At 35.9% G+C, this 27,123-nt stretch overlaps 1 protein-coding gene across 1 annotated transcript; it reads left to right on the top strand.

Moving 5' to 3' along the window:
- Positions 1 to 16,895: 16,895 nt before the first annotated feature.
- On the top strand, positions 16,896 to 25,694 carry LOC118487607 (V-type proton ATPase subunit H-like). The gene is made up of 11 exons (XM_035984589.1): positions 16,896 to 17,052; positions 18,908 to 19,033; positions 19,568 to 19,670; positions 19,764 to 19,836; positions 20,719 to 20,784; positions 20,875 to 20,983; positions 21,523 to 21,684; positions 22,567 to 22,692; positions 22,797 to 22,922; positions 24,084 to 24,263; positions 25,206 to 25,694. The coding sequence occupies exons 1-11, from the start codon at positions 17,017 to 17,019 to the stop codon at positions 25,452 to 25,454; spliced, it is 1,356 nt and encodes a 451-aa protein (XP_035840482.1). The 5' UTR covers positions 16,896 to 17,016; the 3' UTR covers positions 25,455 to 25,694.
- The last annotated feature ends 1,429 nt before the right edge of the window (positions 25,695 to 27,123 follow it).

The following is a 27,123-nucleotide window of genomic DNA, read 5'->3' as shown; positions in this document are numbered from 1 at the left end:
TGTGTGATCGATGTGATTTGACATAGGTAACGTATGTAACACCCAAAAGTGCGTTAAGCAAAAAGGGATCGAGTATACTCACAGTTCGTGTTTAAATAAATAAACACAAGCTTGGATTGAAGGGAGCGCTTGAGAGGTTAGCCTGATCAGATAACGATAGCATAAGCAATGAACAGTGCGTGAAATAGTGCGTCGGTGGAATAAGTGACGAAGGGTGATCCGATTGGATGACCGTCCGGACGGATGGTCATCTGGAAGGATGACCATTCGGTCGGAGGGTTGTCCGTTTAGGATGGATGTTTTGTGTATGATGTGACTTTGAAGTTTTCGTTGTAGCATTCATAAAAGTGAGAAGTATGATAACGATAGCATAAGCAATGAACAGTGCGTGAAATAGTGCGTCGGTGGAATAAGTGACGAAGGGTGATCTGATTGGATGACCGTCCGGACGGATGGTCATCTGGAAGGATGACCATTCGGTCGGAGGGTTGTCCGTTTAGGATGGATGTTTTGTGTATGATGTGACTTTGAAGTTTTCGTTGTAGCATTCATAAAAGTGAGAAGTATCTCTACCTATCAGTTCGTCCGATCAAACAGTCATCCGGACGGAGGGTCGTTCGCTCGGATGGCGATCCATTTGAGGGAGTTGTTTCAAAGATCCCAGTCCTTTGGTAGGATAGTCATTCGATCGGACAGTCGTCCGATCGGATGACTATTCGTTTGGGACTGATATTCTTCAAAAGTTTGTAAAATGTTTTAAGTATTGAAATTCACAAGTCATCCGTTCGGATCGTCGTTCTATCGGATGGTGATCCGATCGGACGACAATCCATTCAGCGACCTGCTCATTTGCAAGCTTGTAAAATTTGCTAAGTTTAGAAAGTTGCGGTTTGACCGAGATGGTATAATCACGTGTCAAACAACGGAATCTCCATAAAGTCCAAGTCATCCGATCGGATGGGAATCACCCCGTCCGATCAGTAACGGTTCTTGACAGAACTTTATGTTCAACCCGTTAAGTCGGTTATCTCTTTGATAGTAATCCATTCTCAGACCAGCTCTTCACTAGAGGATGAGTGGAAGGCCTGAACGAGCTCGGATTCCATCGATTTTTGAGTGAAAAGTTAAGAACATTGAAGAAAAGTGGAACCCAATTGGAAAATGTTTAGTTTTAAGAGAAATCAGTGTTTAAACTTTGTAGAAATCCTTTAGATCTGATTTATTCTTGGTGGAATGAGGTCACACTTTGGTGTTCATGAGAACCCACGATGACATCATCCTAGAACAGGCCAAATCCACCGATTTCATGGTGAAAAGTTGAGATTTGTGGGTGAAATTGATGAGAAAGTGTGTGTAGATCAAAGAAGTATAAGATTTGAGATGAAAACTTACAAGAATCGCGAGGAATCGAGAGAAAATGGCCTGAGAGTGTGTGGGTCAGAGGAGAGCTGTCACATCATAAACAGTGATGTGACAGGTGAGTATTTATAGGTAAAGAGGAGAGAAAGGCAGTGCGAGTTAGTGGGTCGGATGGCCTTTCGATCGGATGGCCATCCAATCGGATGGTCATCCGTTCGGATGACCATTCGATCGAAGGGTCATTCGATCAAAGGGATTTGGCGAGTTGGTTTCCGACTTTTTGTTTTGTGCGTTGAGCATTGCGATGCACTTAAGTGAGTGTCGAATAAGCGATGCTATAGTTTTAAACAATAGTTAATTAGTTACACAAATAACATAACTAACATACAACAACATAAGTAACTTGCGTTTCCAGTTCGCGATGAGATTGCGTTGCGATTGCGTTTGCGATTAATCACCTCAAAACATATAATAAACATGCACAAGTAACACATAATAGCACACACACGTAAAACAATATCCAGACTGCGATTCAAGTTGCGATGCGATAGCAATGAGATAGCGTTAAGTAGATTATCGTATAATAGCGTTTATTGCATTGTTACTCCACATAATCCAACTAAAACAACATAAATTAAAGTATCGGTTAGCGAGGTTCGAAAGTACAAGTAATAATTAAGCAAGGAATAACATATCATATTAGCAATCTTTTCTTCCTTTGACTTGTACTTTGACTTTAAAAAGTCGGGTTGTTACAGGTTTCATCCCTAACTTGACGATTTCGTACCCTAATGTGGTTGGTACTCGTCGGGTCAAAATTAAATTTTGACACTTTGACGAGGGTCCACTAGAGTTTGAATTGGAAATTACCATTAAGATGTGGATTTCACTCCTAACTTAATGGTGTAATTTCGTGCAAAAATATAATTTAAGCGGAATGAGAGTCGTTTACCAAATTGTAGGTTTCACGCCTATTTTGGTAAATTCGTCTCATTTTTGTTACGAGTGTCTTCAAGTCTTCATATTGTATTATGTTAGCCTTAGGAAAGGCTTGTAAGTTTAAGAGAACAAAAAGAATAAGTAAGAAACAAATAAGGTAGAATGCATGTAAATTTTAAATGGCAAATAAGAATCAAAGTTCATAAACTATGGACTAGGGCAAAACATTCCTACTTTTTCCTAATTCCCTATAGTTATGGCTCTGATTCCAATCTGTCACACCCCAACCGATGGCGGAAACATCGGGATGAGACAAACAAATTGCTCAAAACATCATAATACTATGTGACAATACAATTAAAATTCAAATTTCATGAAATTGCTAGAAATGCCATACAATAATTCAAATAAAGACAACATTGTTCAACATAACATAAAATGTTAAATTAATCTAGGTGTGTTTCTATGTCCACCTAAATCTCGTTCTTCATAGCATCATCAAGTCTATCAACCTGCAACATGTATTAAAATAATCAATAAAAAGTTGGCGAGTATACAAGTTTTGTTACATAGCATGATATAGACTAAAAAGTTTAAAGTCTCATATCCAACATGAATAACCAATATGCAAGTTCACTAATGTAACACCCCAAAACCCGAATGCTTATATTTGTTGTATGTTCCTATATGACATATCATGAAATAAATGACTAGGCTATTTAACCTAGTAAATTGTATGATAAAAACTATTTAAAAGATGAAAGTTGTGCCAATTATGTTTTAATGGCAAACATGGAGGGGTTAAATGGGATATAATGAAAGTTGGGTTACTAAATAACAAAACACACACACAAACACACACTTCGCGTGTGTTCTTGAACGAGCAGGAGACTCCCATGGAGTCAAGAACCCTAACTTCATCATTTTCATCAAATTGGAAGGCTAAATGATGCTTAAACTCATAACCGAGCATGGATTAATGATCACCAACACGAGGGGATCATAAGGTATGTCTTAAATCTAAGATTTGTGATCATGGGTGAAGTGGGTTATGCTCTAATCCGTGAGATAATATGAAATTGATCATGTATAAGGGTTAGAAACATCATATAGAACATGGGTTATGTAAGGTTTGTGTTAATTTGAAGTTTAGATGTGAAACCCGTTGTTATGGTGAAGATGATGACATGGATAAATCATCTATGTCTAAATCCTTGCTTAAAATTGATGTATTTTGATTTGTAAGATGGATTCTTATGAGGGGAATTGAAAGAAATGTGATACTAGTATGTTTGATGTTTATGCATGTATGATTCATGTTGATTAGAATGAAGAAATTGATGAATTATGTATGAACTTGGAAGATCATGCATAAATTAGTTGTACATTGTGCATAGCTAGTAGTACGCACGCCAAGTGTTTGATGAAATGTCTAGGTGAAGTTAGGATGTGAGATTGTATGAAATGGCTTGACATATATGAATGAAACATGATAATGATGTAATTAGTAGTATACTAACTTGAGGAATGTGCTTTAGATGGAACTCATACAAGAATTCGGGTTGAATGTATGTGTTGGTCAAGACTATGCATTAGAAGCTTGTACATTGTGCTTGAACGGGCGATGCTCCCCATGTGTTTTTATTAATCATTTAATTTCAATCAAGAAGTGAATGTGTACTAAATATATAATATATGACCATGCTAGTAAAGGATGATGTTATGAATTACGTTAGGTTGTCTAACTGAACAATGTGGTTGACAATTTATGTTGTATGCGTGTTAGTGAAAGTCAATGTAGATAAGAGCTGGAAAATGTGAATTAATATGAATAAGCATGAGTACTAACATTATTATGGCATGACGACATGAAAGGATAGGAACCACACTAGCATGGACCAAGCATGAAAGGCTAACGGGTCGAAATGGGGCAAGGAAGCGGTTACGAACATGGATGCACGAGGTAAGTGATTTCCGTAATCACTTCGTAGTACAAGTAAGTAATAAAGTGTTGTAATGAATTAAATATGATGTTTGAGGTCAAATATGTGTTAAGGTCTTTCGTCGTAAATGATGGGTTTAAGGTTGACCAAAATGCCCATGATGGGTATTTTGGGGTAAAAGAACTTAAAAGTGGTTTAGAAGCAAGTTATTCGATTAGAGTAATGTTTTGGACAGGTATGGAAGTGGGGATGATGGTTTGGTCAGTCATAGACCAATTAATGCGCGAACACCCTTAACGGGTCAAATAGTTAGAAAATAGTTAAGTCGAATGTATGTAAGTTAAGGATTTCCGTAATCCGGAGGTAAGATTTTATGTTCATATGATAGAATGTGAATTTACAAGCATCTAGGAAGAAACGGGAGGTCAAACGGGTAAACGGTTCAAAAGTTACGTGCGTTTTAGTGCGTACGGACGACGAAACGAACCTGCAGAAAACTGCAAAAAACTAGAGGGCGTCGCCGACGGGTAGGGGGCCCAAAGGTGGGATCCTAAAGAATGTGCAGTAATATGGTACCTAAAGATGGGATCCTAAAGAATATGTAGTAATATGGTACCCAAAGGTGGGATCCTAAAGAATATGTAGTAATATGGTACCCAAAGGTGGGATCCTAAAGAATATGTAGTAATATGGTACCCAAAGGTGGGATCCTAAAGAATATGTAGTAATATGGTACCCAAAGGTGGGATCCTAAAGAATATGTAGTAATATGGTACCCAAAGGTGGGATCCTAAAGAATATGTAGTAATATGGTACCCAAAGGTGGGATCCTAAAGAATATGTAGTAATATGGTACCCAAAGGTGGGATCCTAAAGAATATGTAGTAATATGGTACCCAAAGGTGGGATCCTAAAGAATATGTAGTAATATGGTACCCAAAGGTGGGATCCTAAAGAATATGTAGTAATATGGTACCCAAAGGTGGGATCCTAAAGAATATGTAGTAATATGGTACCCAAAGGTGGGATCCTAAAGAATATGTAGTAATATGGTACCCAAAGGTGGGATCCTAAAGAATAGGTAGTAATATGGTACCCAAAGGTGGGATCCTAGAGAATAGGTAGTAATATGGTACCTAAAGGTGGGATCCTAAAGAATATGTAGTAATATGGTACCCCAAAGGTGGGATCCTAAAGAATATGTAGTAATATGGTACCTAAAGGTGGGATCCTAAAAAATAAGTAGTAATATGGTACCCAAAGGTGGGATCCTAGAGAATAGGTAGTAATATGGTACCTAAAGGTGGGATCCTAGAGAATAGGTAGTAATATGGTACCTAAAGGTGGGATCCTAAGGATATGTAGTAATATGGTACCTAAAGGTGGGATCCTAAAGAATATGTAGTAATATGGTACCTAAATGTGGGATTCTAAGTTAAGAATTTCCTTTACGTATATAGATGTGTATGTATGTATGTATAAAGGTATGTATGAGTGTATGCATGTATGTAAAGATGTAAGAAAGGTATGTACGTATGTAGATGTGAACGTACGTATGTATAAAGATATGTATGAGTGTATGCATGAATGTAGAGACGTAGGAAAGGTATGTATGTATGTATGTATGTATGTATGTATGTAATCGTGTATGTATGTATGTGTAAAGACATGTATGAGTGTATGCATGTATGTAAAGTTGGAGGAAAGATATGTATGTATGTAGATGTGAATGTATGTTTATATGTAAGTATGTATGTAAGCATGATTTAGACACGTTGAGTGTTAACGTTTTAATGGTGTACCTTGAGAATGAAAGGTAATGCAGGTACATTACTGAAGCCTCACCAGGGAATGGATACGCAGATGTAATGCTTAAAGTTTGAAAAATGACGAACAGTGAAGTGTTTGTGAATGAATCTTGTTTATATAATGTGTGCTAATGTATGAATGAATGTGGTGAGTGCAGGTTGTACGAGTCACGAGGATCTTCAAGGATTAGAGATCGAGGATCGAGTCACAAGACAGATTGTACGGAAACGTTGGTGTTGAAATTTAGAAAACCCATGTCATGCATTTAATTGTAAATGAGTCAATTGATGACTTCTTGTGGAAAGGTTGTATTAAAATGAAGTTTTAAGTAAGTCAAGGTAATTATAAGGAAAGAAATTTTATGGTACGTGTTTCCGCTGCGACTTTAGTCAATTACAAAATTAGGGTGTTACAACTAAATATGCTGAAACAGTGTACTATGTTCAAACCCAAGAATCCAACGCGTTAATATAGCCTATCCCAAATAATAACGGGGGGTTAACATGTTTAACTTAACAATACCCCAAGTTTCGTGAGCGGCGCGTTAATCCTATAACGCTATAATTGTTAAGGTAGGCTAGCAAAGTCAATAAAGCATATATCGACACAAGAAAGTTTACATAGCATACAAGTCTAACAAGCATCATATAATTTCATGTTATAGCATGGATATAGTGTGATTAAAATAGTTTCATGTGAAGTGTATTTTGTCTAACATACATGTTGCACCCAAAAGTGATTAAAAGGAAAACGGGATTGAGTATACTCACAGTTTTGCAAGCTTCCTACTTGATATCCCGCGAGTGTTTGGTTGATTAGATTGGAGCACCTTGTCCTTCTACACGAAGAAACATAGGTGTGTGAGTATGGAGAGTTTAACGGAAGATTAAAGATTCGGAGTTTAAATTATACGAAAATAACATATTAGTAATCATCTAGCACACTTGATACTTGTTCTTGACACTATGAAACTCGAAAGAGTTTAAATGTTTTCATGAGACAAAAGCCCATTAGAATCGTGACAAGCATTAGGGTCCTTAGATGTTATAACCTACTATCTTGACAATGACCACTAGTTCATCATCAAGAGTTCGATTGCTTGGATAATATATAAGTATTATATAGTGTACATTATGTCATATAGGTCAAGCATGAGGTAGAAGGATGAATCTTCCATTTAGGAACCTCTTGTGTAGTACATACAAGTCATGCATGAGGTAGGATGAACAAGTCTTCCATTTAGGTAACTCTTGGTGTTCACCACTACACTTGTTGTTATAAACAATCAAAGAGGGTCATGAACATACAATAAAGAATAAGTAATCTACATCTACTCTAAGAAATCATCAAGTAATGTGTGGATTTTCAAGTAGGATGGCCCAAGCTAGTCCTATAATCACACAAACATCAAGTCTTAAGCTTGTTCATTACTTGTGGGTTAAACCCTAACCAAAACAGAAAGTTCATGAGGTTTTAACCTCTGATTTTAAGTGTCACAACCTTGTTTTTAAGCCCAACTAACCATAGAAGTGATTATGAGCATAAGGACATAGGAATGTGTATGAGATAACTCAAGCTTAACAAGTTTAAATCAAAACAGAAAGTTTGTATCACTTTGGAGCCTGTTTTGGTGATGTTCCAGGCCTTGGTTTTTCATGGAAAACCTGTGGAATCATACCTAGGCTTGTTCCAAGTGATTAGGAAGAAGAATCAAAGATAAAGGTTGAGAAATGAAGAAGTTATACATACTTGAACAACCTGATATGATTCTGATTATGCTTCTAATTTCCAGCAGATTAAGAGTGAATTGGAAATTACCATTAAGATGTGGATTTCACTCCTAACTTAATGGTGTAATTTCGTGCAAAAATATAATTTAAGCGGAATGAGAGTCGTTTACCAAATTGTAGGTTTCACGCCTATTTTGGTAAATTCGTCTCATTTTTGTTACGAGTGTCTTCAAGTCTTCATATTGTATTATGTTAGCCTTAGGAAAGGCTTGTAAGTTTAAGAGAACAAAAAGAAGAAGTAAGAAACAAATAAGGTAGAATGCATGTAAATTTTAAATGGCAAATAAGAATCAAAGTTCATAAACTATGGACTAGGGCAAAACATTCCTACTTTTTCCTAATTCCCTATAGTTATGGCTCTGATTCCAATCTGTCACACCCCAACCGATGGCGGAAACATCGGGATGAGACAAACAAATTGCTCAAAACATCATAATACTATGTGACAATACAATTAAAATTCAAATTTCATGAAATTGCTAGAAATGCCATACAATAATTCAAATAAAGACAACATTGTTCAACATAACATAAAATGTTAAATTAATCTAGGTGTGTTTCTATGTCCACCTAAATCTCGTTCTTCATAGCATCATCAAGTCTATCAACCTGCAACATGTATTAAAATAATCAATAAAAAGTTGGCGAGTATACAAGTTTTGTTACATAGCATGATATAGACTAAAAAGTTTAAAGTCTCATATCCAACATGAATAACCAATATGCAAGTTCACTAATGTAACACCCCAAAACCCGAATGCTTATATTTGTTGTATGTTCCTATATGACATATCATGAAATAAATGACTAGGCTATTTAACCTAGTAAATTGTATGATAAAAACTATTTAAAAGATGAAAGTTGTGCCAATTATGTTTTAATGGCAAACATGGAGGGGTTAAATGGGATATAATGAAAGTTGGGTTACTAAATAACAAAACACACACACAAACACACACTTCGCGTGTGTTCTTGAACGAGCAGGAGACTCCCATGGAGTCAAGAACCCTAACTTCATCATTTTCATCAAATTGGAAGGCTAAATGATGCTTAAACTCATAACCGAGCATGGATTAATGATCACCAACACGAGGGGATCATAAGGTATGTCTTAAATCTAAGATTTGTGATCATGGGTGAAGTGGGTTATGCTCTAATCCGTGAGATAATATGAAATTGATCATGTATAAGGGTTAGAAACATCATATAGAACATGGGTTATGTAAGGTTTGTGTTAATTTGAAGTTTAGATGTGAAACCCGTTGTTATGGTGAAGATGATGACATGGATAAATCATCTATGTCTAAATCCTTGCTTAAAATTGATGTATTTTGATTTGTAAGATGGATTCTTATGAGGGGAATTGAAAGAAATGTGATACTAGTATGTTTGATGTTTATGCATGTATGATTCATGTTGATTAGAATGAAGAAATTGATGAATTATGTATGAACTTGGAAGATCATGCATAAATTAGTTGTACATTGTGCATAGCTAGTAGTACGCACGCCAAGTGTTTGATGAAATGTCTAGGTGAAGTTAGGATGTGAGATTGTATGAAATGGCTTGACATATATGAATGAAACATGATAATGATGTAATTAGTAGTATACTAACTTGAGGAATGTGCTTTAGATGGAACTCATACAAGAATTCGGGTTGAATGTATGTGTTGGTCAAGACTATGCATTAGAAGCTTGTACATTGTGCTTGAACGGGCGATGCTCCCCATGTGTTTTTATTAATCATTTAATTTCAATCAAGAAGTGAATGTGTACTAAATATATAATATATGACCATGCTAGTAAAGGATGATGTTATGAATTACGTTAGGTTGTCTAACTGAACAATGTGGTTGACAATTTATGTTGTATGCGTGTTAGTGAAAGTCAATGTAGATAAGAGCTGGAAAATGTGAATTAATATGAATAAGCATGAGTACTAACATTATTATGGCATGACGACATGAAAGGATAGGAACCACACTAGCATGGACCAAGCATGAAAGGCTAACGGGTCGAAATGGGGCAAGGAAGCGGTTACGAACATGGATGCACGAGGTAAGTGATTTCCGTAATCACTTCGTAGTACAAGTAAGTAATAAAGTGTTGTAATGAATTAAATATGATGTTTGAGGTCAAATATGTGTTAAGGTCTTTCGTCGTAAATGATGGGTTTAAGGTTGACCAAAATGCCCATGATGGGTATTTTGGGGTAAAAGAACTTAAAAGTGGTTTAGAAGCAAGTTATTCGATTAGAGTAATGTTTTGGACAGGTATGGAAGTGGGGATGATGGTTTGGTCAGTCATAGACCAATTAATGCGCGAACACCCTTAACGGGTCAAATAGTTAGAAAATAGTTAAGTCGAATGTATGTAAGTTAAGGATTTCCGTAATCCGGAGGTAAGATTTTATGTTCATATGATAGAATGTGAATTTACAAGCATCTAGGAAGAAACGGGAGGTCAAACGGGTAAACGGTTCAAAAGTTACGTGCGTTTTAGTGCGTACGGACGACGAAACGAACCTGCAGAAAACTGCAAAAAACTAGAGGGCGTCGCCGACGGGTAGGGGGCCCAAAGGTGGGATCCTAAAGAATGTGCAGTAATATGGTACCTAAAGATGGGATCCTAAAGAATATGTAGTAATATGGTACCCAAAGGTGGGATCCTAAAGAATATGTAGTAATATGGTACCCAAAGGTGGGATCCTAAAGAATATGTAGTAATATGGTACCCAAAGGTGGGATCCTAAAGAATATGTAGTAATATGGTACCCAAAGGTGGGATCCTAAAGAATATGTAGTAATATGGTACCCAAAGGTGGGATCCTAAAGAATATGTAGTAATATGGTACCCAAAGGTGGGATCCTAAAGAATATGTAGTAATATGGTACCCAAAGGTGGGATCCTAAAGAATATGTAGTAATATGGTACCCAAAGGTGGGATCCTAAAGAATATGTAGTAATATGGTACCCAAAGGTGGGATCCTAAAGAATATGTAGTAATATGGTACCCAAAGGTGGGATCCTAAAGAATATGTAGTAATATGGTACCCAAAGGTGGGATCCTAAAGAATATGTAGTAATATGGTACCCAAAGGTGGGATCCTAAAGAATAGGTAGTAATATGGTACCCAAAGGTGGGATCCTAGAGAATAGGTAGTAATATGGTACCTAAAGGTGGGATCCTAAAGAATATGTAGTAATATGGTACCCCAAAGGTGGGATCCTAAAGAATATGTAGTAATATGGTACCTAAAGGTGGGATCCTAAAAAATAAGTAGTAATATGGTACCCAAAGGTGGGATCCTAGAGAATAGGTAGTAATATGGTACCTAAAGGTGGGATCCTAGAGAATAGGTAGTAATATGGTACCTAAAGGTGGGATCCTAAGGATATGTAGTAATATGGTACCTAAAGGTGGGATCCTAAAGAATATGTAGTAATATGGTACCTAAATGTGGGATTCTAAGTTAAGAATTTCCTTTACGTATATAGATGTGTATGTATGTATGTATAAAGGTATGTATGAGTGTATGCATGTATGTAAAGATGTAAGAAAGGTATGTACGTATGTAGATGTGAACGTACGTATGTATAAAGATATGTATGAGTGTATGCATGAATGTAGAGACGTAGGAAAGGTATGTATGTATGTATGTATGTATGTATGTAATCGTGTATGTATGTATGTGTAAAGACATGTATGAGTGTATGCATGTATGTAAAGTTGGAGGAAAGATATGTATGTATGTAGATGTGAATGTATGTTTATATGTAAGTATGTATGTAAGCATGATTTAGACACGTTGAGTGTTAACGTTTTAATGGTGTACCTTGAGAATGAAAGGTAATGCAGGTACATTACTGAAGCCTCACCAGGGAATGGATACGCAGATGTAATGCTTAAAGTTTGAAAAATGACGAACAGTGAAGTGTTTGTGAATGAATCTTGTTTATATAATGTGTGCTAATGTATGAATGAATGTGGTGAGTGCAGGTTGTACGAGTCACGAGGATCTTCAAGGATTAGAGATCGAGGATCGAGTCACAAGACAGATTGTACGGAAACGTTGGTGTTGAAATTTAGAAAACCCATGTCATGCATTTAATTGTAAATGAGTCAATTGATGACTTCTTGTGGAAAGGTTGTATTAAAATGAAGTTTTAAGTAAGTCAAGGTAATTATAAGGAAAGAAATTTTATGGTACGTGTTTCCGCTGCGACTTTAGTCAATTACAAAATTAGGGTGTTACAACTAAATATGCTGAAACAGTGTACTATGTTCAAACCCAAGAATCCAACGCGTTAATATAGCCTATCCCAAATAATAACGGGGGGTTAACATGTTTAACTTAACAATACCCCAAGTTTCGTGAGCGGCGCGTTAATCCTATAACGCTATAATTGTTAAGGTAGGCTAGCAAAGTCAATAAAGCATATATCGACACAAGAAAGTTTACATAGCATACAAGTCTAACAAGCATCATATAATTTCATGTTATAGCATGGATATAGTGTGATTAAAATAGTTTCATGTGAAGTGTATTTTGTCTAACATACATGTTGCACCCAAAAGTGATTAAAAGGAAAACGGGATTGAGTATACTCACAGTTTTGCAAGCTTCCTACTTGATATCCCGCGAGTGTTTGGTTGATTAGATTGGAGCACCTTGTCCTTCTACACGAAGAAACATAGGTGTGTGAGTATGGAGAGTTTAACGGAAGATTAAAGATTCGGAGTTTAAATTATACGAAAATAACATATTAGTAATCATCTAGCACACTTGATACTTGTTCTTGACACTATGAAACTCGAAAGAGTTTAAATGTTTTCATGAGACAAAAGCCCATTAGAATCGTGACAAGCATTAGGGTCCTTAGATGTTATAACCTACTATCTTGACAATGACCACTAGTTCATCATCAAGAGTTCGATTGCTTGGATAATATATAAGTATTATATAGTGTACATTATGTCATATAGGTCAAGCATGAGGTAGAAGGATGAATCTTCCATTTAGGAACCTCTTGTGTAGTACATACAAGTCATGCATGAGGTAGGATGAACAAGTCTTCCATTTAGGTAACTCTTGGTGTTCACCACTACACTTGTTGTTATAAACAATCAAAGAGGGTCATGAACATACAATAAAGAATAAGTAATCTACATCTACTCTAAGAAATCATCAAGTAATGTGTGGATTTTCAAGTAGGATGGCCCAAGCTAGTCCTATAATCACACAAACATCAAGTCTTAAGCTTGTTCATTACTTGTGGGTTAAACCCTAACCAAAACAGAAAGTTCATGAGGTTTTAACCTCTGATTTTAAGTGTCACAACCTTGTTTTTAAGCCCAACTAACCATAGAAGTGATTATGAGCATAAGGACATAGGAATGTGTATGAGATAACTCAAGCTTAACAAGTTTAAATCAAAACAGAAAGTTTGTATCACTTTGGAGCCTGTTTTGGTGATGTTCCAGGCCTTGGTTTTTCATGGAAAACCTGTGGAATCATACCTAGGCTTGTTCCAAGTGATTAGGAAGAAGAATCAAAGATAAAGGTTGAGAAATGAAGAAGTTATACATACTTGAACAACCTGATATGATTCTGATTATGCTTCTAATTTCCAGCAGATTAAGAGTGAATTGAGAGTAAAATTAGTGAGTTGTAAAGTGGGAAATGTGTGGAGGATAGTTGGCTTTTATAGGGAAGTGTTAGGATATGGTTTGGTGAGCATTTAAGACAAGAAACACAACTTAAAACTCAACTAAACACCCAAACTCGTCCAATCAGTAAAGCTGGTTAAGTTTCTGCGGATCTGTAACCGTCGCGGGGTGCGACCCGGTTAGAGGTTTGGCTTCGCGGGCCGCGAGCCCATGTCTGGCCGAGAATTACATAATTTTTGACATTATTTACCCCTATACTTTCACATAATTCATGTTCTAGGTTCTTTTAGGGTGTTATAGGTAGAGGTGTACAAATCGGTTTTTTTCAAAAACCGGTTTCGGTTTTTTCACCCAAAATAAAAACCGGTTTTTGAGGTCCAAAACAATAACCGGTATAACCGGTTGGGACCAGTTTTTAACCGGTTTTTTAATAACCGGTTCGGTTAGTAACCGGTTTTTAACCGGTTTTTTAATAACTGGTTCGGTTAGTAACCGGTTTTTGAAGTCAAGAAGAGTAACGGGTATAAAAACCGGCGGTAAAAAAAAAACGGTTAAAAAAACAGGTTATAAAAAAACCGGTTAAAAAAAACCGGTTTCGGTTCTTAAACCAGTTTTTTTGTACACCTCTAGTTATAGGTATAAGTAATCATGTATAAGGGTATGTTATGTAATAAAATCATAAAACAAACACAAAATAAGTATGAACATGTATATTGGTCGATAATAAGTGTCGAATTTGCGTAATTTAGCATATAAGGCACATGTTTACAAGTTGGACGAATTTTGCACAAATTGTGAATAAAGTGTCACATGTTTAATATTTTTGAACGTATGAACATGTATGAAGTGTATACAACATAAATGTAACAAAAATACGAATTTCATTATGATCCAAGTCTTGGATTTTACAATGATAACAAAGAAAGAACGATTACAAGAATATAAGACTTCCAAAAATAGAATTACAAGCGACGCTTACTAATTACGGAAAGTACGAAATAGCAGGGTGTTACAGTACGAGTACCAATACGATACGGGTACCATATAGGTAAAATCAATACGAGTACTATAAATACCACAATACAAAAAAAAACTTTTAAGGTCTACATTAAATTCGGTACTAGTACCCGTTTTTACCCGTAAGCGTACCAATACCGAAAGTACCGAATACCAAAATCAATAAAACTAGGTACCGATACATGTACCAAATACCTAAAATCGGTACGGTACGGGTATGGGTACGATACAAGTACGGTACGTGTACAAGTACGAATATTTAGGAAAAAAACCCATCCCTATCAGCGATGGGTGCACTTGCCCTAATGTGTGTAGAGTGATAGTATTATATCGTGTTTTATAAATTTAAAGCTTGATTCGCGAGTAAAAAGTGCTTAAAATATATCTAAATTATACACACTCGCACACACGTCACTCATGTTGGTCGAAAATACTAGGGGCGAAGACATGTGGAGGTGCTGCCTGGATGCCTTAGGTAAATTCTCTGTCCAAAGTTTAAGGAGTCTGATTCAACAGTTGGGTTACACGACTGTAGGATCGGGTTTTGAGTGGAATAAGTGGGATCCACTAAATGTGAACTTCCTTGTGTGGAGAATTAATCTGGATCGGGTTCAAACTATGGTTGCATTGAGTTGTCAAAACGTTCAGTTAGATTCCTACATATGCAAGTTTTACGGTGAAGAGGAGGAAAGTTTGGATATTTCTTTGCAGGTTGCCGGTTCGCCACTGCAATTTGGGACTTCATTGCTCAGTGGATAAGAAGCCCGAGGCTCCTAGTGTCATCACTAGGGGATGCGTTGGATTTCCACAACCGGGTTCGAGGGTCACGTAGATGGAAGAAGCTAGTGCACTTTGTTGTTCTCGTAACCTTTTGGGGGATCTGGAGGAACAGGAATAACATGATATTTAACCAAAAGGAGGTGACTTTGGCTGGAGTAAAACAAGAAATATTAAATATGGGCTTTCTTTGGTTTAGAAACCGTGCAAAAGCGCGTAATGTAATGTGGGAACAATGGTGTAATATGGAGGTCTCGTGTATGAGCTTGTAGTTTTGTTTCCTTTGTACCTGGTGTGGTCTAACACTTGTTAGCTCAGGTTTAATAAAAATTTGTTGGCCTTTAAAAAAAAAGTAACATGAAACCACAACTTTGAACTGTTAAAACTTTCATTTAGTAACAGTGTTCATTAAATATAAAGGTAATATCGATTATTACATTAAATCCTGATCAATAAAAAACCCTTGACCTGATCATCAAAAAACCTTTTAAGAGTGAGCAACAAAAAAACCTAAGAGTTCAACAAAAAAACAAACCCTGATCAATGGTTAGAAACGCAATTAAGCATCAATAATGTACAATATCATTACAATATCCTCAAAAACCTACTCCCTGCATCATTCGAACATGAATTCGAAGTTTAGGTTGCTCTAGAACTTAAAAACCACCCTAAAATGCAGTACAAGGTGGCTCGGTGTTGCACTCACCCTCATTCTTGCTACAATTGTCCAATGAAATAGTAGTCACCATGGTAATCGGTGGAGAAATAAAAAGCTTGAGTTAACCGGAGTTTCAGCTGTCGGCGTCTTGGGTTGAGATCAATCACAAGAACGTAATTCGTGAGTTTTGTGGAAAGCGAAGGACGAATACGACGATTTACGATTTGTCTGGGTGAAAAGACAATTATGCCCTCCACCTCAATATTAACCGTCTACTTCCTAACAAAATATTCTCACCAAGTTTAAATCCAGGACTCAAAATAGGTACAGAATGTGATGATAAGGGACTCAACAACAAATTTCAAGTTTAGAGATCTAGTAATCATTTTGAAAATTGCACTTTACTAAAAAAAGAATGAGTAAATTGCCATTTTAGTCCCTGAGTTTTTATTCAAAATGCCATTTTAGTCCCTGAGTTTTTATTCAAAATGCCATTTTAGTCTAAATAGTTTTTTTTTCTCCTCTGGTCCCCGACTTTTCCTTTTTCTTGCCATTTTGATTACATTGCTTAACTTAGGCTAAAAACCAAGTTATAATCAGGGGTATTTTGAGCATTAAATTATTATGAGGTTTATAAATTATGTTGTAAACTACCCCTGGTTATCGCTATACAACAGTTATACCAAAAATACCCTTGGTTATAACCAGATTTTTAAACTGAGTTAGGCAATGTGATCAAAATGACAAGAAAATGGAAAAGTTAAGGACCCATAATAGAAAAAAAAAAACTATTTAGATTAAAATTACAATTTGGACCAAACGTCAGAAACTGAAATGACAATTTACATTTACAAATAATAATGAAATCCGTAAAAAGATGTTGTAACACCCACCTGAAAGTGAAATAGGCATGTCTAGAAGATAGATATAATAATCATAACTGTCATTTGTTTTTTGGAACGTGAACAAACCAATCACCCCCAAAATCAAATCTCAAACTCACCACACAAACACACACAAACTCACTCCAGATTTGCACCAATTCTCCTCAATGCCTACGGATCAAGCCGAGCTCAATTCCGATCAGGTATCCACACACATCACATTCGTCTAATCCCGTTGATTTCTCGTAATCGTAAACCCTAGCAATCACCGATTATTTGTTTCAATCCGCTTCCTGTTTTAGATCCTTACGGATTTTTGAATCGCATCGAGATAAACTATAATTCATGTGGACCTGTTGTAGGCTTATTAGATTGTGAACATTTTTTTTTTTTTTGAGTTTGCTTGATTAGGTATTGTAGGGATTAGTATGGTGTAAAGTTATCGTTGTAATTGATTGATTGTAATATTTGATGCAGAGTATGTATGTATTGTATGATGATTGATGACTAATTAGGGGTGATTATTCAACTATTTGATGTGGAATTGTAACTTTTTTTGGTTTCTTATTGTTATTTGTAGGCCTGTAAACGAATCGAACGTTCATGAACTTGTTCGGCGGGAAGTTTGTTTTTTTAATAAATGAACGAACACGAACAAAAAAAATTGTTCGTTTAATTAAATGAACGAACATGAACACACCTTGTCTTTGTTCATTTATGTTCATGAACCTTCGTTTATGTTCGTTCATTTATGTTCATGAACCTTCGTTTAAATTTTAGTAAATACATAAATAGTTAGATTTATATAAATTATAAATATTAGGTTTTCTAACTACTTAATATGACTAATGAGTATATTTATGAACTCTAATTTAGATGTGTTTTCGGATGAATTGTAATATATTAGACTTGTTTGTTCAATCATGTTAATTTATGTTTGTTTATGTTTATTCAAATATGTTCAGTTAAATTTTTTTTGTTTATGTTCGTTAATGTTCGTTTAGGCTTTAAACGAATGAACATGAACGAATACGAACATGCCCAATTTCTTAATGAACGAACACAAACAAAAAAAATGTGTTCGATTATATGTTCGTGTTCGTGTTCATGTTCGTGTTCGGTTAAAGTTAAATGAACGAACACGAACATGCCTATGTTCGTGTTCGTTCGGTTCGTTTACAGGCCTAGTTATTTGTATGAATAATTAGATTGAATGAAATACTGCTTTAAGTGTTTGTGTAACTAAGATAGAATTTATGCTTGAAGTACCGTTAAACTTCCGGGATGTAGGATAGTTACTCTGTGACACCTTAGGCGAATTTCACATCATCCTGGAGTCTGGAGAGAGCTTGGGCCATAAGAATGCCCTGCCTTAAACACCACTAACGCGTTTTGGGGGTATTGGATGTGGATGAGAGAGTAACTCCATAGTTAAGTGTGTGTGGGAAGTTTTCACTTGGGATACTGAGAACAAATCCGTGAGCTTCTTGTGAGGAAAGTGAGGGGACGGATGTTACATACTCATTTCGGATTTGTATTCTTGTTGCATGGTTTGATTCTCGTCCCTTTCGGGTTGTGAGCTTGTAGAAGTTAACGTGTTCTGCAGTGACGTGAACAGGTGTCGTGGTTGGTATAATATGTAAATTAAGATCAATTAAAAAGTAATAAAAATGCATTTCTTGTATAGGTATAAACTCATATATATCGAAATTTCATAGTGTATGCAAAAGTGGGGCATGGATCAACGTTTACTGATCATTCACTCTTATCCTAGGCATATGGTTTATGCAATCGGGCGGGTAGAACTGAAAAATAAACAAGGTAAAGAAACTAAGAGGTGGCGGTTCGTCATTCCTATAAGGCTTGAACAGTCTAGTCATATTGGGCTAGGATTTAAATGTCAATGAAGTGAAAACGTAAGGGGTGACATAACTTTTACACCATCATTACAACTTTCACTAACATTTTACCGTGACACAATCAAATTCTCTGTTATCATTTTGATTATATATAAAGTATCTACATCACGCATTGCATAACATTTTGCTCTATGTCAAGGTTTTGCGGAGGGACATCCCATGGGAGACCTATATGACTACTAAGCTGATCACCGGAACAGCTCTTCAGCTATTAAGGCGCTATGACAAAAAGAGTGAAAACGAAAGGGCACCACTGCTTGAGAATGTAAGACTACATTTTCTTTTATTTTTGTCTTTCTTTCGTGTGTGCTAATATAATAAATAGAAAATCATATTATACTTGTTCGGTGACTCTAAAAAGTACATGGATGGTCCTTGTAGTTTACCAAAATTTTGGATTTGGTCCCTAGCTTTCCAAAAGTACATGAATGGTCCCTGTGGTTTGCACTTTGTAACGTATTTAGTTCCCAGCCAACAAGTTTAAAGGTTTTAATAGGTCCAAGGTAGGGACTAAATGCGTTACAAAGTGCAAACCAGAGGGACCATTCATGTATTTTGGAAAAAGCTGAGAACTAAATGCGTTACAAAGTGTAAACCACAGGGACCATCCGTGTACTTTTGGAAAGCTAGGGACCAAATCCAAAATTTTGATAAACCACAAGGACCAGCCGTGTACTTTACTCCCTCTTTTACTATTTATGTAGACTTGTGTACAACAATACTGCAATTAGCCTCATAATCCTTACATGGTATATGATGACATTTAGGGTAGCACTGACAAGATATATCTTTGTCACAGGACGGCGCATCTTATATCCGCGTTTTCATCAACATCTTGCGTGACATACAGAAAGAGGACACTGTCGAATACGTGTTGGCTTTAATTGATGAGATGCTTACAGGTAACCAAACAAATTAATCACACTTACTTTGGTTTGCTTGTGGGTGCTATTTCATCCTTTCTCATCTTGTTAATCATGTAATCACTTTTGCAGCAAACCCCAAAAGAGCAAAGTTGTTTCACGATAAATCTCTTGAAGATGAAGATATTTATGAACCTTTTATGAGGTTGTTCTCTTTCAATCATTTTATTTGAAGCATATCTATGATGTAGGCTGTTTTTTTATATGTAAGTAGGCCCGTAAATGAACTGAACGAACACGAACAGAGGCATGTTCGTGCTCGTTCAGTTAACTTTAGCCGAACATGAACACGAACATATGATTGCACACATTTCTTTGTTCATGTTCGTTTATTAAGAAAATGGACATGTTCGTGTTCGTTTATTTTCGTTCATTTAAAACTATAAACGAATAGTTCACGAACGTAAACGAACATAACTTAAAAAACAATAAACAACACAAATGAACATAATTTACTGAACATAAACGAACATAAAGTAATTTTTTTAATAAATTAGTGATTACGATAAATTCCATTGGAAAACCCATTTTTATTACAAAAAAAGCCCAATTACCAATAGTTATATTTATATAAGTAGTTAGAAAGTTCCTTTTATGTTTAATATTTATATGAATATATCTATTTATATAAAAGAGCATAAACAAATGTAAATAAACGAACATAAACGAACACAAATAAAGAAACATAAGTGGGCGTTCATTAACATAAATGAACGAACAAAACGTGTGTTCATGTTTGTTCGTTTAATTAAATAAACAAAAAATGTGTTCGTGTTCGTTTGTTTATTAAATAAACGGACATAGACGAACTTCCCGCCGAACAAGTTCACGGATAGTTCATGAACGCTCAGTTCGTTTACAGGGACTATATGTAAGTCTTTGTGGTACTGCACTGCATTGCGTTATGACACCAATATGCTCTAATGTTAATGAATATAATTGTGATTCTTGAATATGTTATCACTTACATTTATATATGATTTTATTCGCAAATAGTTGAAGCATTTCAAATACTTTTGCAATTCAGATTGTTAGGGAAAGGTAGCTGGTTCATTCAAGAGAAGAGCTCTAAGATACTTACTTTGGTAGTGAGGTACTTAAACCAATGTTCATAATACATTAAGATTCGTAGATGGTTGTACTTATTCTAAACATTATTGATTTGTATCTTTTATATATATAGTGCTAGGTCAAACAAAAATGGTTCGATTGCAAACGGAGAAGGCTCAAAGAAGAAGGGCACCTCAAGTGATGATGTTTTGAAAGGATTAGTGGATTGGCTTTGTACTCAGGTATGTACCACCATATCTTTTGTGTTGTAATATATTTTTTTTTATTTAGAGTTAAATACCATTTTCGTCCCTGAGGTTTGGCCAGTTTTGCGACTTTCGTCCAAAGGTTTGTTTTTTCGCATTTGGATCCAAAAGGTTTGAAATCTTGTCATTTTATCCGGCTTGATAACTCCATTCATTTTTCTTCATTAAGTCAGGGTATTTTTCGTCTTTTTTGTTAACTTAAAGGGCAATTCGGTCTTTTTCAGGGGTATTCAGTCTTTTTATATAAAGTGAAAAAGATTAAATTAGTCTTTAAGTTAGCAAAAAAGACGGAAATACCTCTGGCTTAACGAAGAAAAATGGATGGAATTAACGAGCCGGATGAAAATGACAAGATTTCAAACCTTTTGGATCCAGATGCGGAAAAACAAACCTTTGGACGAAAGTCGCAAAACTGGCCAAACCTCAGGGACAAAAATGGCAATCTGCTCTTTTTTAATTTATAAAATCTGATTTAAAGCTGTTTGGGTAACCGGTAACTGGATTGCTTTTTACAGCTGAAAAAGCCCTCTCATCCAAACCGTAGCATTCCATCTGCCATCAACTGCCTAGCAACTTTGTTAAAGGAACCTGTTGTTAGGTCTGCATTTGTTCAAGCTGATGGGGTAAAGCTCCTTGTGCCACTAATTTCTCCCGCATCCACTCAGCAGTCAATTCAGGTAACCTTACGTTTCTAAATGTCCCAAAAGTGGGTTAATTGTAATTTCCACTAAATGATGGTAATTTATTTGGTAACGGGTTTATGAAGAGTTGGTTATAGAACTACAATGCTAGTGTGTACTGTAGTCCACTGTTTTGGCAACATGTGCAAAACGGGTAACGGTTAAAAAGGAACAAGTCAAGTGGGTAAATTATTTTCTTAAACCATAAAACCTCCTAAATCGTTTTATTAGAAAAAACAAGAGTATTATTGAAAAAAGATACAGCTGTGAGTGTTATTGAAAAAATATAGTGTTTGCAATCATATCTGACACAATTTATAAAATAAACTAAACCTAGTGTATTTTCTCGTGCGATGTTCGATGAGTATCGGTTCGGTTTGTTACAGTACCGATACGATATATGCACTTGGTATAGAAATCAACACGTGTTTTATATGGACTGAAAACGATAAAAACAAACACTGGTATAGGCACCATCGTTGTTCGAACGATATCGATCGGTTCAGATCGTCACGGTATTGGTACCGATATTCATTTATCGTCACGGTTTGGTATGATAGTGGCACAATATCCATTTTCAATAAAATTTATATTGCAATGTTGAAGAAAAAATAAACATATTTTTGGAGTTAGTTTAAAAAAAATAGTTAACGTGCACAAGCTATTATGAATAAAATATTATTAAAAAGTTTAAAACAAATACTTTAAAAAATAGATTTACTATTCATGGGCATTCACTATATATGATTAAAAAAACATAGCAAAGATTGTTTCAGGTCAACCCAATCGTTTTGCCACCTACAATGAAGCCTTTATAACAGTTCAGTTTCTTTTTTATCTGATTATGGAGTACTACTAACTTGAGCTGTTGTGAAACAGCTTCTGTATGAAACATGCCTCTGCGTTTGGCTCTTATCCTACTACGAACCCGCAATCGAGTACTTAGCTACATCTAGAGCCCTACCGCGGTTATTGGAGGTTGTCAAAGGTTCAACAAAGGAGAAGGTGTTTCCATACAGTTCCATATACGTTCACTTTATTTAAAATACCATTAATCATTTATTAACTCTAATTACTTTCGGGATGTTTGGGTCATCAATGATTGCTAGGTTGTGAGGTTGATCGTGTTGACTTTCAAAAACTTGCTTGCAAAAGGAACGTTTGGAGCTCAGATGGTTGATATTGGACTTCCTCAAGTTGTTCAAAGTTTGAAAGCGCAGGCCTGGAGTGACGAGGTGAGCGATTAGTCAATTACTCTCGACATTCTAATATGTTTGACCGTTTTATTGAGGTTTGGCCAGTTTTGCAACTTTCGTCTAAAGGTTTGTTCTTCCACATCTGGATCCAAAAGGTTTGATCTTGCCATTTTCATCTGGTTCGTTAACTCCATCCATTTTTCTTCGTTAAGTCAGGGGTGTTTACGACTTTTTTGTTAACTTAAAGGGGGTATTTTCATTTTTTTTAATACTTGTACATTATGCTAAATGCTTGTGCGTAAAGTGGACTGAATTGCTATTTAAGACAGTTAACAAAAAAGACGAAAATACCCCTGACTTAATGGAGAAAAATGGATGGAGTTAACGAGCCAGATGAAAATGGCAAGATTTCAAACCTTTAGATGAAAGTGCGCATATAATGTATATGTGTGGGCGCTCGGGGGCAAAAGTGAAAGTGCACTAATTTTAACGTTATTTTACTAATTTCGTGAAAATAATGTTAAAAGAGGGGGATGGTTAATCATGCATCATGTGGTGGCATTGATAGTCGAAAGACAAGGGAGTACATGCACTAATTGGCCTTTGTCTTAATTGCCGACTGTTATGTGCCTTATGCCCAAGACTTGATACAAAACTACCATCGAGCCGGGGGTCTCACTGGAAGCAGCCTCTCTATTCCTATGGGATAGAGGTAAGGTTGTCTACATCTTACCCTCCTCAGACCCTACCTTAGCTTTGCTATTGCCTATTGGTGGGATTTGTATGATGATGATGATGATGATGATGATGATGGATGAAAGTTGCTGATAGGAACTGAAAATATGATTAAATTGAAACAAGAACAAACACGCCCGATTCGAGAGGGGCTAGTCTCCTAAATTCTGATCAGAGATCACAATACAAATAAAATATCCATAGCCCTAAAAAACTAAACAAAACCTGAATATAAAGACTCTAAATCTAATGACAGTTAATTAGCAGTTATGCCCCACTTCCCTGAATTTCTGGATCATCCAAACTTCCTGAATTTTTGAATGCTTTCCCTCCAACCCGTTTACCTCTATCCAGCAATAATTCTGACCCAACAACTCTGGGTTTGTATCAGTTGCAAACTGGCCAAACCTCAGGGACGGAAATGGCATCATACTCTTTTATTTATCATCTCGTTTATTCTTGTAGGATCTCTTGGATGCGTTAAATCATCTGGACGAGGGGCTGAAAGACAATATCAAGAAACTGAGCTCTTTTGACAAGTACAAGCAGGAAGTCCTTCTTGGGCATCTTGATTGGTCTCCAATGCATAAAGATCCTAATTTCTGGCGAGAGAATATTACAAGGTTTGAAGAGAATGATTTCCAGGTATTTTCTAGCAACTTCCGATACGCTCCTTTTTATTTTTATTATTGATTTTTGGATACTTTAGGAGAGATACCTAGGCAATTCCCGATATCTCACATCGTTACGTTAGGAGAGATACTAGGATATAAGGAATGTCCTACATCATATACTCTCAACAAGTTTTAGACGCATTAGTTGTGATATATAAGAGTAGAACTCCACAGTTAAGTGTATTTGGGTGGGAGTGTAGGGCTGCAGAGTGCAGACGAACCGAACGAACACGTGTTCGTTTGTTAAGGAAATATATGTGTTCACGAACTGCCCATGAACACTTACCGAACGAGACTTTATGTTCGTGTTCGTTCGTTAAGGAAATGAACATGTTCGTGTTCGTTTTGTTAATTTTAGGCAACAAGCGCAACGAACGTTCATTAACACAAACTAATGTGCATGAACACAAATGGAAAAAAACAAAGACAAACAAGCGTTCATGAACAGAATATATAATACACTGATACTTATTAACATTTTATTTGTCAGAACTTTGAAGTATTTAAATAAAGTATAAAAACTAAAAACGCTAAAGAACTAGCGAACACAAACGAACATAAACGAACACGTTACCGAAAGTTCACGAACATGAATGAACGGACGCGGTCTTTGTTCATTTTTGTTCATTTAACTAAACGAACACAAACGAACTTCTCGCTGAACACGAATTGTTCGCTAAATGTCCGGTTCATTTGTGTGTTTGGACAGGAGTAATCCCTTGATGGTTGACCTCTTGGGAAGTCAACCAATAACAAAATCGTGAGTTCTGGTTTATATGACAGGTCGAACGTTGCACCAGCAATAAATGTACACTTTCCAGAGTCCAGATTTACCCTGAAAACTAAAAATAACCCAAGAATAAATAAACTTTAGTGCTTTTGCGAAACTAATAACATGTATTATTTTGTGTAGACTTTACGGGTCCTGCTCACAATACTGGAAACATCAAGCGACCCAAGGGCGTTAGCCGTTGCTTGCTTTGATCTGTCCCAGTTTATCCAGTACCATCCTGCAGGCCGCGTCATAGTCACCGACCTCAAAGCAAAAGAGCGCGTGATGAAATTGATGAACCACGAGAACGCCGAGGTCACCAAAAACGCCTTACTCTGCATCCAAAGGCTTTTCCTCGGTGCCAAGTACGCAAGCTTCTTGCAGGTTTAATCATGGATTCATGAGTCCTTTTAAGTTTACCGGTTTCCTTTTTGAATAAAATTTATGTCTGTATTTTTATGTTGTTTATGAAATAAAAAAGTTGAGGGCTTTTAGTATTTTATTATTGTTATTATTGTAAATTAAATTTCATCTATGTATTTAGTTTGATGTTGGGTGATGCATCATATCTGCCAGATTTGACTGGTTTTGTTGTATGTTTTGTTTGCTTATTGATTTGTTTTTTGCTTTGTTGTGTCATGTTCATGCCACTTTATTGTTTTGTTTTATTCTAAAATAATTCATGTGTCAAGAAAAATGATTGGATGGACAGGGTTTAATTGTTGCCTAATTTTAATATTGTATTAAATTATTGTGGTTAGTAGTTGAAGTATTAATTGCCTATAGGTAAACAAATTCTTTATATATGTATGGATTCAATACATAACCATAAATTTACGAAAACTACCTATTCATTCAATCAAAGGTCGATGGAGTTATTTGTAATATTTAAAAGTTTTGAAGATAATATTTAAAAAAAAAATCAGAAAAACAAAGATTTAGAACCACATAGGCTCATCTTGCTGGCCAAATTAGTCAGTTTGAAGAAAAAAACATAGGCTCATCTCTTTCTATATATTGTCTTCTCTCATTTGAAGACATAAACTTAGGGTACTCGGGGTGCTCACCGATTTCCCATCGGTGACCCCTCTTGCCTAATAGTGATGGTGCCGCCAACCATTCGGTGAGGTAGAGAGAGGCAACAAACCGGTGGGGAGCTGCCGAAGAGAGGGGGAGGAGAGAGGGAGAGGGGACCAATCAAAAGTTTCCTTTTTTTTTTTTTTTAAAAAAAAAAAAAAAAAAAAACCAATTCACCTAAGAGGGGAGTGCCGCCATCAATTTAGGGTATTAGGGGAGTTTAAGAGGGGAGTTGACGTGGCACACGAGCATTGGTTTGGCGTAAGAGAGGGGACTCACCTCTTAGGTGAGCACCCCTTACACCCTTATATCTCTCATCGGACAAACGCTAGTCGTCGTTCATCACCCGTAAGATGATCTGAAAAACTGCTAGCCGTCATTATGCCATCAATGTGTGGTCTTAAAGCAGATTGAGCGATCATGTTACATTATCGATTTATTTGATTCGAACCCAAGGTATCAAAACCACTTCTCCCTTCTACATAATACATTTCTTATACATAGTTAAAATGAATTTGTCATTGAGAAAGTTTCCAATGACTTTTTGTTAGAGAAATGATGCACTAATTACTAATATATGTATTTTAAACACAAGAAATAAATGATTGAAGATAGGCCAAATCCTTAAAACATTTCTTTTGGTTTCCTAAATGTTGTTTGAATAAAAAATTCACTTGGTGTGCATTTTGTTTCTAACACTCATTAAACAAGTTTCTATTTAATATGTATTATTATTATTATTAAACCACATGTAAAGTTTAAAGATATCAATGTGAAAGGTCTTTTAACTTACTTTTTAAGTACCGAAAACACATTTTTGAAGCTATAGAATTCTAAGAAAACCGTCTTACGAAACATGTTCTTTTAACATGTTATCAATTCGGTTAGAAAGCTATCGTTTTTAAACTGGTAAATGAGCTAACGCAACCAACTGAATTATAAAATGTGCAATACGTGTATATTATATAATGTTATCAATTCG

The sequence above is a fragment of the Helianthus annuus genome, chromosome 2, assembly GCF_002127325.2.
Source record: "Helianthus annuus cultivar XRQ/B chromosome 2, HanXRQr2.0-SUNRISE, whole genome shotgun sequence".
NCBI classification, from domain to species: Eukaryota; Viridiplantae; Streptophyta; class Magnoliopsida; order Asterales; family Asteraceae; genus Helianthus; species Helianthus annuus.
Note: the sequence above shows the minus strand (reverse complement) of the source record. Positions and strands in the feature narration are given on the sequence as shown.

What these genes read in the sequence shown, in the direction of transcription:
- LOC118487607 (XM_035984589.1), top strand. Translation starts at nt 17,017, where the DNA reads ATGCCTACGGATCAAGCCGAGCTCAATTCCGATCAG. An exon ending in GGGCACCACTGCTTGAGAAT is followed by an intron (nt 19,034 to 19,567) that starts GTAAGACTACAT and finishes TCTTTGTCACAG; the next exon opens with GACGGCGCATCTTATATCCG. An exon ending in TTGAAGAGAATGATTTCCAG is followed by an intron (nt 24,264 to 25,205) that starts GTATTTTCTAGC and finishes TATTTTGTGTAG; the next exon opens with ACTTTACGGGTCCTGCTCAC.